Source organism: Theropithecus gelada, chromosome 4, assembly GCF_003255815.1.
Source record: "Theropithecus gelada isolate Dixy chromosome 4, Tgel_1.0, whole genome shotgun sequence".
Lineage (NCBI taxonomy): Eukaryota > Metazoa > Chordata > Mammalia > Primates > Cercopithecidae > Theropithecus > Theropithecus gelada.
This window is the reverse complement of record NC_037671.1, coordinates 162,969,715-162,983,214: the sequence shown is the minus strand read 5'-3', so window position 1 is coordinate 162,983,214 and position 13,500 is coordinate 162,969,715. Positions and strand designations below refer to the sequence as shown.

Below are 13,500 nucleotides of genomic sequence, written 5' to 3'. Positions count from 1 at the left end.
ATACATTTCACTTGGTACATTTGGTTTTAAGTCAATATGAAAATAAACAAAGTTCCATGATTATAATAAATTGAGGTACGTCTTCTCATGTAGCTTGTGGGTGAATTATTAAATAGACACATTTCATATAATGTAGAATTTTTTAAAATCTCAGGGATTTGCAAGCAAAGTTAAAAGTCTTCAGAAAAGCAGCCTCAATAAAGACCTAAAAGGATAAATATCATACAGTTTGAGGAGATCCAGATGAGACTTTCTTTTTGAAATTGATCTTTTTCTGGACTCTGATTCAATGGAGCTGGGTCCTGCCAAGTCACAGAGACGCTGTGGGCTCCCGAGTATCTTAAAGAAAAAGGTAAAAGAGTAACAGAAAAGTGAGTATCACAAAAAAGCACAAGGTTTTTAAATTGTGAGATCAAATAAACATGTACTTTCCCTACTGAGTGCTATAGTATAAGGAGAAACGCAACTATTTGGAACTTCCAATCTTAGTAAGACTGATTTAGGTTTTCTTCTTGACATATGGTGTGTATCAGGCTCCTGGCTCCTCAGCTCAGTGCTGGCTTAGACAAAGAAAATTCTCAGAGGGATTGTTGAAAAATCTTTTCTAGCACAGAACTAGAAAACACTTGGATCTCTGTTCTTTAGTAAGATTGGCCTTTAATATAACCTTCCTGGACTCTTTTTGTCTACTTTTGGTAACAGGTCGGCTAGCTTCATAAACTGGGTGGAGAAGTATGCCCTCTTTCTCATCACCGAAAAAGTTCATGGAAGATTGGAATTACCTGCTCCTTGAATGCTTGTATAACTTGTTTCTAAAGCTACATGGGGCCAGAATTTTAATAGGAATCCTTCAACTACTTCCTCCATTTCTTTAAAGATTATAGCACTATTCAGGTCCTCAATTTCTTCTTGAACCAACTTTTCAAAACTTGCATTATTTCCTAGGGACTTATCCATTTTACCTGGTTTTCAAATTTACTATTCTAAAGATGTCTTAATACTCTCTTTTATTTCTTTAATGTGTGTAACATCTATAGTTAGGTATTTTTTCATTTTTATTTTTGTTCATTTGTACCTGTTTTGAAAATTTTTTATTGCTCTTGAGAAAAGTTTTTCAATTTTCTTGATCTTTTCAGTCCTAACATTTTCTGCTTTTTAAAATCCCCTATATTTCCTTGTCACATTACTTTCTTCTTTCATCCTTATTTTTCCTCCTTTCTACTTTCTTTGAATTTATTCTATTCTTTTTTTTCTAACTAAGCTGGAGAATTAGGACATTAAGGTTTTCTGTTTTTCAATATAAGGAGTTAAAGCTATACATATCTTCCCATTTACTGCTTCTCACAAGTTTTCATATGTAGACTGTTCATAATTGTTCATTTCTAACACATTTTTATATACATACGGTAGAAGTCTACAGAAGATGTCAACTCAAGGCTAAACTGATTCAAGGAAAGATGGTTAATGCAGTGTGTCTGCAGCAGACATCCCATTGTATGTCCATTCATCTTCAAAGTGATTGATACTCCAAGCAAAGCAGGAAAAGGTCCATTACACAGAAGAAGCTGTATTTTAAGTGACTCTTCTCTTTTCCTCTCTCCATATTTCTTTCTTACCACAGAAATTGAACATTTCTGCTCTCCGGGAGGAATAGAAATGAAGCTTCCACTTTTTGTTGACATCAAAAAAAGAGTGACAATGCTGGGGCTAAAGTCTGGCAGGCTCTCTCTTTCCCTCTCTCTCTCTCACCCCCTCTCTACAGGCCTGCAGCCCCGTGGCTGGACCCTCTGAGCCTCAGGATGCTCCATCTCTTGCTGGAAGGAAAAGTGCATTTCCAAAAGATGGAGTGGAAAACCTCACTGTCTCCTGGGATTCTACCACAATTTAAAATTCAGCTTCACCAGTAATAAATTAGATATTCACTGTTAATAAATTCACTAATTTTTTTAAAAGATGGAATATCGCTCTGTCACCCAGACTGGAGTACAGCATCACAATCTCGGCTCACTGCAACCTCTGCCTACTGGGTTCAAGAGACTCTCCTGCCTCAGTCTCCCAAGAAGCTGGGACCACAGGTATGTGCTACCACGCCAGGCTAATTTTTTTGTATTTTTAGTAGAGACGGGGCTTCACCATGTTGGCCAGCCTGATCTTGAACTTCTGACCTCAGGTGATCCACCCATCTTGGCCTCCCAAGATAATCTATTTTAATTCCCACATTAATCTTGTGCTTATTTCTCAATTGCTTCAGAATCTGGAGGGAAAGGGATGGATTGATAAGGTTTCTGGAGAACCCTTGACAAATACTAAAAGGAAAGATGTTTTAATCTCAGCTTCTTCAGGTGGGAATGAGAGTTGTGGGATCTGTGGCTGGGGTGCCAGAGGTCTGATAAAGACTAGGGAACTTCTAAAGCTGAGCCATAGGAGAGAAAAGGAAGCAAGCTGTGCTTTTTCATTACTGTTCATTTTAAGGGGAAATCAGAAACAAAAAAGGGGCTGTGCTTTGAAAACCAAAGATGTCCTGTATGTCCTTGATCAATAGGCACACACTGCATATGGCAGAGTGACAAACTAAAACTAGAACAGGGAAATAACACACCAAGCGTACAAACTCCAAAAGGCTAAACAAACATCCTGGGAACCCAGTGGTTTTCTTTGTGTGCACAAGCCCTGCACATTTTGGTATCTAGGTTACCAACTTTCCCAAATGATTTATTTTGTCGTATAAAGTGGAGGTGCTGCTTTTTAGAACATCTTGGCCCCAATTAGTCTGCTGGGCTCCTTGGGGCAGCACTGACTGGACGTGCTACTTGGGTACTACCATCAAATTCTAGCATCACCTCTGCAAAATGACCTTGGGAAGACAGAACATGTATGATGAACAGAAAAACATAACTAACTTCCTTCTGCAGTACAAAGCAAATCATTTAAAACACATTTAGAGACTTACGTATGCCATACGCAAAGTATGTACTTAGCATCCAGGTATCAAGCGGCTCTACTGTGGGCAGTGACTGCTCTAGTGCCTGTCATTTCTGAGGGGAAAAGAAAGGTTGCCGCTGCTTATAAAATAGCCTCTTTGTAGACATTTTGTCTTCAGGTCCACATGTCAGTCAGTCAAAAGTTGCTAAACACTTATTCTGATTCAAGCATTATAGTGTTAAATACTAGGGGAAAACATACAGAAGCAATCTACACAGAAAAGTCTAGTTGAGGAGACAAGAAGCTTGTTCCCCATTCTATTGTGAAACAATCAGTGTGATGGGGCGTATAATCAATTGCTAAATGGCGGGATGGAATTTAAAGAAGAACACGATCAGTGGTCTGAGGAAGCCCAGCCATGAAGGACAAGGATTTTGATAGTAAAGAAGCAGCCATACTTAAAACATCAGGCTTCACCGTCTTAGCTTTACGACTCACAACGTGAAGGACTTTGGGCAAGTGACTTATCCCCCCAGAGCCTCAGCTTTCCCATCTGGAAAATAGGCATAATATTATCTCCTAAGGGAGTTTGTACATAAGCTAATGGGAAGAAGCAGTGTTGTCTAGCCTGTTGTAATTAACCACTCAATTCTGTGAGGGGAGAGTGGCCCACAGGACTAAGGGACAGGAAACCCTGAAGAGGCGGGGAGGTGGGAATTGAACAAAGCAGTCAATGGGATGAAGGTGCATCCTGGGAAGTGATGGAAAATGCAAATGAATGGGCTCATAGATTTTCTTAACAGCCATTAAATCTGGGCCACTCCTTAATTTCTAGAAATAGTGGGTCAGAACTTTCCAATAGTCATAACAATAAAATCTCATTAAAACACCAAGAAAGAATTCAAATTTAACTTCTCAGATATTGGTTGGTGGCAATGATCGCTTAAAATAAATTAATCATCGACAAGGGAATTTTGCTACTCTGGTTTTTGCAGGGGTGAGATACCAAAAGGAAATGCAATGTTGCAATTGGACCTTTATGATCAGATTCACAAATACAAAAACACTGATGACTTTTCCTTTTGGTTTTCTGAGAGAAGGCAGAGGAATCTTTGTTTGAAGCACCTTCAAAAATAAGCCTAATTCTGCCTCAAAACTATGAAGCAGCACACTGGGATGGCTACTGCAATCTGGACAACCTTTATGTTCTCGCTGGGGTCGTGACATTTGGGAGAAATGAGGCAAAAGAATGGAACAAAGGATTCCTCTTAGCAGAGACTGGCAAAGCTCTTTTTTCTGGGATAATGTGCCACCTGAGTATAAAATCATTTTGAAATCTAATGTTGGCAAAGGTGAATAAACACATATATCTGCACAAACAGCACCTAAGGTAGAAGAATGAAATCTCAGCATGGGCCTGGTCAGGTGCACATCTAACAGAGTCTTACCAAGCACTAGCTCGATTCTCAAATGGTTTTGCATCACTGAACATCACTGACCCCTCTCACTCAGGTTCGCAATACACGTTCACACGCACAGACTCTAGACACAGCATTCGTTAGTGGACACCATGAGGCAGCAATGAAGTTCTGGCAAGTGATTGACAAGCCTTTTCTGAGCGTTTCTTGTATGCGAAACTTGTAACCTGTAAACCTTGTAAACCTGGTGGCGATCTCCAGTGCCTCCTCACCTCTTTCATTATTTTGATGGCTTCCACACGGTGCTGGGGTGGGGGGTACAGCAGCACTCGGTGGTAGAGGGACTGCAGCACGGGCTTCATGGAGTCCACGGACCCCACCAGCCGGACCAGCTCGGCTGCAATGTAATAGATAGTCCGAGCCACGGGCCCGCTCAGGGCTGGAGCAGTGCAGGAGCAGCCTGATCCCCGGCCATGATCAGACACTCCCGGAGACGCAGAGTCCGACTCCAGGCTGGTACTGGTGCTGCTGCTGTGAGCAGAGGTGATGGTTTTGTCATGAATTGGATTCCCCAGGATGACGATGAGAGCAGGGCAGAGGTTCTTCCTGGGAAGAGATGGTGAGAAAAGTAAGTTTCCCCACGAGACAAATGATAACATTTACTCTGCGAGTAAACAGATGCTGCAGAAATGACAAGAGTGGGGCTCTTTACTGCTTCTTCTTTTGGCTACATTTTGCCCGTTTTCTAAGTCTCTCTAACATTTCTGGGTATTTCAACAATACTTTTACTCATAAATTGAGCTAGCATGAATGAAATAATATATAAGAGAAGCACTAAGAAACCATCATAAGTGAAGAAATGGACTCAAAATGCTAAATGGCTGTTATAAAGTTTCATATTACTATAAATAACAAAATTATTTACCATTTGAGAAGTTAATTGCAAATTCCACACTGACACCTGCCATTTGGCTTCCTTCCTGTCGATAAGCCCAGGGATCCCGAAAACCAGCTGCCTGCCTGCAGGGCCTGTCACTTCTGGGAATCTCTGACTATGATTAAGAGACTGGTATTCGGGTTGAGATGGAGCTAGGGCTAGGAGTAAAGCTCAGTATCTCTTGCTCCCTGCATAAGTTATCTGCTTTTTGAACGAGCTGAAAACACAGAAAAATTTTCTGGTTCTGGTATCTCATGATCCTATGATATAAACCAAAGAGGGCCTTGGAAGCATATTCTGCCATAATCAGCATCGGTTTTTCTGCGGATTTTGGTCTGATGGATGTCAACAAAACAATTTATCTGCTTTATTATTATTATTATTATTATATTATATTTTTTTGAGACAGAGTCTAGCTTTGTCGCCCAGACTGGAGTGCAGTGGCGCGATCTCAGCTCACCGCAACCTCCACCTCCCAGGTTCAAGTGATTCTCCTGCCTCAGCCTCCCAAGTAGCTGGGATTACAGGCGCCCACCATCACACTCAGCTAATTTTTGTATTTTTAGTAGAGACAGGGTTTCACTGTGTTGGCCTCGAACTCCTGACCTTGTGATCCGCCCACCTAGGTTTCCCAAAGTGCTGGGAGTGTGAATCACTGCACCTGGCCTATTATTATTATTATTATTATTATTATTATTATTATTATTATTTTCTGAGAGTCTTACTCTGTCTCCCAGGCTGGAGTGCAGTGGCTTGATCTCCACTCGCTGCAACCTCCACTTCCTGGGTTCAAGCAATTCTCATGCCTCTGCCTTCCAAGAAGCTGGGATTACAGGTGCCCACAACCACCATGCCCAGTTATTTTTATACTTTTAGTAGAGACTAAGTTTCATCATGTTGCCAAGGCTGGTCTCGAACTTCTGGCCTCAAGCAATCTGCCCGCCTCGGCCTCCCAAAGTGCTGAGATTACAGGTATGAGCAACTGTACCTGGCCACAATTTCCCTGCTTTCTCTCTACGACATTTATGCACAGATGAAACTACTACTGGTGGGTCATGGACTTCATGGAGAGGGACCCAGAGACACAGCCAGCAGAAGCCCTTGGGTTAGTGTCAGCATGGGGGCGTCAGGAGTGCGTGCTCACCAGATCAGGTCCGTGAAGCGCCTGTGCAGGTGCATGGAGGAGGAGGAGCTGCTGAGCACAGACAGGATGCACTCCAGGTAGAGAAGCTGCAGCTGCTGGCTGTCACTGTGGAAGAGCAGAACCGACACAAATGCAGACAAAAGACAAGACAAAATTAAAGAGGTAATGTGTGGAAACATGCTCGGAAAAATGGTAGGCGTTACCAAAGTGCTAGTTTTTGGGGGAAGGTTAGCATTATGGGTTGAACTCTGTCTCTCTCCCCAAATTCACAGGTTGGAGTCCTAATCTTCAGCACCTCTGAATGTGACTTTATCTGGAGATAGGTCCTTACAGAGGTGATCAAGTTAGACTCAGTTCACTGGGGGGATGCTAATCCAACATGACTCTGTCCTTAAAGAAATGGAAATTTGGACACAGAGACATTCATTGAGGGAAGACAGTGTGAAGAGACACAGGGAAAAGACAGCCATCTACAAGGTGAGGAGAGAAGCCTGAGGAGATCCTTCTCTCTCCGTTCTCAGGAGGAACCAACCCCACTGAAGCCTTGATCTTGAACTTACAGGCTCCAGAACCGTAATACAATAAATTACTGTTTAAGGTACTCAGTTTATGGCACTTTGTTACAGCAACCTCAGCAAAATAATACAGTTGGGTGAAATTTTTTTTTTTTTTTTTTTTTTTTACTAATAAACTTTACTTTTTAGAGCACTTGGAGATTTACAAAAAACTGACCATGAAACAGAGTTACCATATTGAACTACTATTTTTTTTTTTTTTTTAATTTATTTATTATTATTATACTGTAAGTTGTAGGGTACATGTGCATAACGTGCAGGTTTGTTACATATGTATACTTGTGCCTTGTTGGTGTGCTGCACCCATCAACTCGTCATTTACATCAGGTATAACTCCCAATGCAATCCCTCCCCCCGCCCCCCTCCCCATGATAGGCCCCGGTGTGTGATGTTCCCCTTCCCGAGTCCAAGTGATCTCATTGTTCAGTTCCCACCTATGAGTGAGAACATGCGGTGTTTGGTTTTCTGTTCTTGTGATAGTTTGCTAAGAATGATGGATTCCAGCTGCATCCATGTCCCTACAAAGGACACAAACTCATCCTTTTTTATGGCTGCATAGTATTCCATGGTGTATATATGCCACATTTTCTTAATCCAATCTGTCACTGATGGACATTTGGGTTGATTCCAAGTCTTTGCTATTGTGAATAGTGCTGCAATAAACATACGTGTGCATGTGTCTTTATAGCAGCATAATTTATAATCCTTTGGGTATATACCCAGTAATGGGATGGCTGGGTCATATGGTACATCTAGTTCTAGATCCTTGAGGAATCGCCATACTGTTTTCCATAATGGTTGAACTAGTTTACAATCCCACCAACAGTGTAAAAGTGTTCCTATTTCTCCACATCCTCTCCAGCACCTGTTGTTTCCTGACTTTTGAATGATCGCCATTCTAACTGGTGTGAGATGGTATCTCATTGTGGTTTTGATTTGCATTTCTCTGATGGCCAGTGATGATGAGCATTTTTTCATGTGTTTGTTGGCTGTATGAATGTCTTCTTTTGAGAAATCTCTATTCATATCCTTTGCCCACTTTTTGATGGGGTTGTTTGTTTTTTTCTTGTAAATTTGTTGGAGTTCTTTGTAGGTTCTGGATATTAGCCCTTTGTCAGATGAGTAGATTGCAAAAATTTTCTCCCATTCTGTAGGTTGCCTGTTCACTCTGATGGTAGTTTCTTTTGCTGTGCAGAAGCTCTTTAGTTTAATGAGATCCCATTTGTCAATTTTGGCTTTTGCTGCCGTTGCTTTTGGTGTTTTAGACATGAAGTCTTTGCCCATGCCTATGTCCTGAATGGTACTACCTAGGTTTTCCTCTAGGATTTTTATGGTATTAGGTCTAACATTTAAGTCTCTAATCCATCTTGAATTAATTTTCGTATAAGGAGTAAGGAAAGGATCCAGTTTCAGCTTTCTACTTATGGCTAGCCAATTTTCCCAGCACCATTTATTAAATAGGGAATCCTTTCCCCATTTCTTGTTTCTCTCAGGTTTGTCAAAGATCAGATGGCTGTAGATGTGTGGTATTATTTCTGAGGACTCTGTTCTGTTCCATTGGTCTATATCTCTGTTTTGGTACCAGTACCATGCTGTTTTGGTTACTGTAGCCTTGTAGTATAGTTTGAAGTCAGGTAGCGTGATGCCTCCAGCTTTGTTCTTTTGACTTAGGATTGTCTTGGCAATGCGGGCTCTTTTTTGGTTCCATATGAACTTTAAAGCAGTTTTTTCCAATTCTGTGAAGAAACTCATTGGTAGCTTGATGGGGATGGCATTGAATCTATAAATTACCTTGGGCAGTATGGCCATTTTCACGATATTGATTCTTCCTATCCATGAGCATGGTATGTTCTTCCATTTGTTTGTGTCCTCTTTTATTTCACTGAGCAGTGGTTTGTAGTTCTCCTTGAAGAGGTCCTTTACATCCCTTGTAAGTTGGATTCCTAGGTATTTGATTCTCTTTGAAGCAATTGTGAATGGAAGTTCATTCATGATTTGGCTCTCTGTTTGTCTGTTACTAGTGTATAAGAATGCTTGTGATTTTTGCACATTAATTTTGTATCCTGAGACTTTGCTGAAGTTGCTTATCAGCTTAAGGAGATTTTGGGCTGAGACAATGGGGTTTTCTAAATATACAATCATGTCATCTGCAAAGAGGGACAATTTGACTTCTTCTTTTCCTAACTGAATACCCTTGATTTCTTTCTCTTGCCTGATTGCCCTAGCCAGAACTTCCAACACTATGTTGAATAGGAGTGGTGAGAGAGGGCATCCCTGTCTTGTGCCAGTTTTCAAAGGGAATTTTTCCAGTTTTTGCCCATTCAGTATGATATTGGCTGTGGGTTTGTCATAAATAGCTCTTATTATTTTGAGGTACGTTCCATCAATACCGAATTTATTGAGCGTTTTTAGCATGAAGGGCTGTTGAATTTTGTCAAAAGCCTTTTCTGCATCTATTGAAATAATCATGTGGTTCTTGTCTTTGGTTCTGTTTATATGCTGGATTATGTTTATTGATTTGCGAATGTTGAACCAGCCTTGCATCCCAGGGATGAAGCCCACTTGATCATGGTGGATAAGCTTTTTGATGTGTTGCTGAATCCGGTTTGCCAGTATTTTATTGAGGATTTTTGCATCGATGTTCATCAGGGATATTGGTCTAAAATTCTCTTTTTTTGTTGTATCTCTGCCAGGCTTTGGTATCAGGATGATGTTGGCCTCATAAAATGAGTTAGGGAGGATTCCCTCTTTTTCTATTGATTGGAATAGTTTCAGAAGGAATGGTACCAACTCCTCCTTGTACCTCTGGTAGAATTCAGCTGTGAATCCATCTGGTCCTGGACTTTTTTTGGTTGGTAGGCTATTAATTATTGCCTCAATTTCAGAGCCTGCTATTGGTCTATTCAGGGATTCAACTTCTTCCTGGTTTAGTCTTGGAAGAGTGTAAGTGTCCAGGAAATTATCCATTTCTTCTAGATTTTCCAGTTTATTTGCGTAGAGGTGTTTATAGTATTCTCTGATGGTAGTTTGTATTTCTGTGGGGTCGGTGGTGATATCCCCTTTTTCATTTTTAATTGTGTCGATTTGATTCTTCTCTCTTTTCTTCTTTATTAGTCTTGCTAGTGGTCTGTCAATTTTGTTGATCTTTTCAAAAAACCAACTCCTGGATTCATTGATTTTTTGGAGGGTTTTTTGTGTCTCTATCTCCTTCAGTTCTGCTCTGATCTTAGTTATTTCTAGCCTTCTGCTAGCTTTCGAATGTGTTTGCTCTTGCTTCTCTAGTTCTTTTAATTGCGATGTTAAAGTGTCAATTTTTGAACTTTCCTGCTTTCTCTTGTGGGCATTTAGTGCTATAAATTTCCCTCTACACACTGCTTTAAATGTGTCCCAGAGATTCTGGTATGTTGTATCTTTGTTCTCATTGGTTTCAAAGAACATCTTTATTTCTGCCTTCATTTCGTTATGGACCCAGTAGTCATTCAGGAGCAGGTTGTTCAGTTTCCATGTAGTTGAGCGGTTTTGATTGAGTTTCTTAGTCCTGAGTTTTAGTTTGATTGCACTGTGGTCTGAGAGACAGTTTGTTATAATTTCTGTTCTTGTACATTTGCTGAGGAGTGCTTTACTTCCAATTACGTGGTCAATTTTGGAATAAGTACGATGTGGTGCTGAGAAGAATGTATATTCTGTTGATTTGGGGTGGAGAGTTCTATAGATGTCTATTAGGTCTGCTTGCTGCAGAGATGAGTTCAATTCCTGGATATCCTTGTTAACTTTCTGTCTCGTTGATCTGTCTAATGTTGACAATGGAGTGTTGAAGTCTCCCATTATTATTGTATGGGAGTCTAAGTCTCTTTGTAAGTCTCTAAGGACTTGCTTTATGAATCTGGGTGCTCCTGTATTGGGTGCATATATATTTAGGAGAGTTAGCTCTTCCTGTTGAATTGATCCCTTTACCATTATGTAATGGCCTTCTTTGTCTCTTTTGATCTTTGATGGTTTAAAGTCTGTTTTATCAGAGACTAGTATTGCAACCCCCGCTTTTTTTTGTTCTCCATTTGCTTGGTAAATCTTCCTCCATCCCTTTATTTTGAGCCTGTGTATGTCTCTGCGTGTGAGATGGGTCTCCTGAATACAGCAGACTGATGGGTCTTGACTCTTTATCCAGTTTGCCAGTCTGTGTCTCTTAATTGGAGCATTTAGTCCATTTACATTTAAGGTTAAGATTGTTATGTGTGAACTTGATCCTGCCATTATGATATTAACTGGTTAATTTGCTCATTAGTTGATGCAGTTTCTTCCTAGCCTCGATGGTCTTTACATTTTGGCATGTTTTTGAGATGGCTGGTACCGGTTGTTCCTTTCCATGTTGAGTGCTTCCTTCAGGGTCTCTTGTAAGGCAGGCCTAGTGGTGACAAAATCTCTAAGCATTTGCTTATCTGTAAAGGATTTTATTTCTCCTTCACTTATGAAACTTAGTTTGGCTGGATATGAAATTCTGGGTTTAAAATTCTTTTCTTTAAGAATGTTGAATATTGGCCCCCACTCTCTTCTGGCTTGGAGAGTTTCTGCCGAGAGATCTGCTGTGAGTCTGATGGGCTTCCCTTTGTGGGTAACCCGACCTTTCTCTCTGGCTGCCCTTAAGATTTTTTCCTTCATTTCAACTTTGGTGAATCTGGCAATTATGTGTCTTGGAGTTGCTCTTCTCGAGGAGTATCTTTGTGGCGTTCTCTGTATTTCCTGGATTTGAATGTTGGCCTGCCCTACTAGGTTGGGGAAGTTCTCCTGGATGATATCCTGAAGAGTGTTTTCCAACTTGGTTCCATTTTCCCCCTCACTTTCAGGCACCCCAATCAGACGTAGATTTGGTCTTTTTACATAGTCCCATACTTCTTGCAGGCTTTGTTCATTTCTTTTTCTTCTTTTTTCTTTTGGTTTCTCTTCTCGCTTCATTTCATTCATTTGATCCTCAATCGCTGATACTCTTTCTTCCAGTTGATCGAGTCGGTTACTGAAGCTTGTGCATTTGTCACGTATTTCTCGTGTCATGGATTTCATCTCTTTCATTTCGTTTATGACCTTCTCTGCATTAATTAGTCTAGCCGTCAATTCTTCCACTTTTTTTTCAAGATTTTTAGTTTCTTTGCGCTGGGTACGTAATTCCTCCTTTAGCTCTGAGAAATTTGATGGACTGAAGCCTTCTTCTCTCATCTCGTCAAAGTCATTCTCCGTCCAGCTTTGATCCGTTGCTGGCGATGAGCTGCGCTCCTTTGCCGGGGGAGATGCGCTCTTGTTTTTTGAATTTCCAGCTTTTCTGCCCTGCTTTTTCCCCATCTTTGTGGTTTTATCTGCCTCTGGTCTTTGATGATGGTGATGTACTGATGGGGTTTTGGTGTAGGTGTCCTTCCTGTTTGATAGTTTTCCTTCTAACAGTCAGGACCCTCAGCTGTAGGTCTGTTGGAGATTGCTTGAGGTCCACTCCAGACCCTGTTTGCCTCAGTTGAAAATGCTGAAATCACCGGTCTTCTGTGTCGCTGGCGCTGGGAGTTGAAGACTGGAGCTGCTCCTATTCGGCCATCTTGCTCCGCCCCTTGAACTACTATTAAACCTTACATTGGTATAGTACATTTGCCACAATTAATAAAAAATTGATATATTAACTAAAGTCCGTAGTTTATGGCAGAAATGCTAATTTTTATATTATCTAAACCTTTCAAGAGACCGTTTACCACATTATCTTTTCATTGGTGAACACTTTATGAACTTGCATTAGACTTTTCTTCCTTATTGAGGAAACGTGATTTTTCTGTGGAGAAATTATTTTGTGTTCAAGTTATTATTATGGGGTTCCTCATAGAGGAACAGAGCCAGATGAAGAAAACAGACAACTTTATGGGGAACAGACTCCTAATATCCAGATTAACTTCTCTGCCCAGCCTACCAGAAAGTATTAAAATCCAGGTAGGTGACAAGAGTGACAGATAGGGCTAAGGAAGAATTTAATTTTCAGGGACATGTTTATTGCAAACACATAATAAATCCTTTCTTAGAGAGTTCACTCAGTAATGTGGAATGGGAATACTCAGAAAAAGGAAAAACTTGCTTATAAAAATAATTTTTGGTTGTGTCTCTTTCACCTAATTTAAAATAAATAAATGTCCAAAGGAAGTCAGGACGTCTAGTGTCTTTAACAGTTCAAATAAGTCCCGGGAGAAGGGGGTGGAAGGAACAGAAAGGCTCATGACAGGCCAACTAGAAACTTGAAGAGAGAGGAAGGAAGCAAAGAAAACTTAACAGTAGACAGTGCCAGGGCCAGAGGTTACATCCACACAACTGCCAAATTGAGAAAGACCATGCAATTGTAAGACACAGGATAGTAAGAGGGATGGAGTCCTTTATTTATGTGCCATTAAATACCCCAACATTGATATTATGCCCTAAAGCCTTTTGTGGCCTCTTCACTAAAAATACTGTTTTTATTTTCTTTTAAGGTTTATAGAACTAAAC

The 13,500-nt window shown here is 40.6% G+C and overlaps 1 protein-coding gene across 1 annotated transcript in view; it reads right to left on the bottom strand.

Moving 5' to 3' along the window:
• The window catches only part of ARFGEF3 (ARFGEF family member 3), a 190,815-nt gene that overhangs the window by 84,048 nt on the left and 93,267 nt on the right, over nt 1–13,500 (bottom strand). Inside the window, exons 9-11 of the mRNA XM_025383466.1 lie at nt 6,422–6,526; nt 4,613–4,946; nt 227–339 (exon numbers count right to left, since the gene is read on the bottom strand). Coding sequence (XP_025239251.1) covers nt 227–339; nt 4,613–4,946; nt 6,422–6,526 — 552 coding nt within the window. The remainder of the gene's footprint in view (nt 1–226; nt 340–4,612; nt 4,947–6,421; nt 6,527–13,500) is intronic.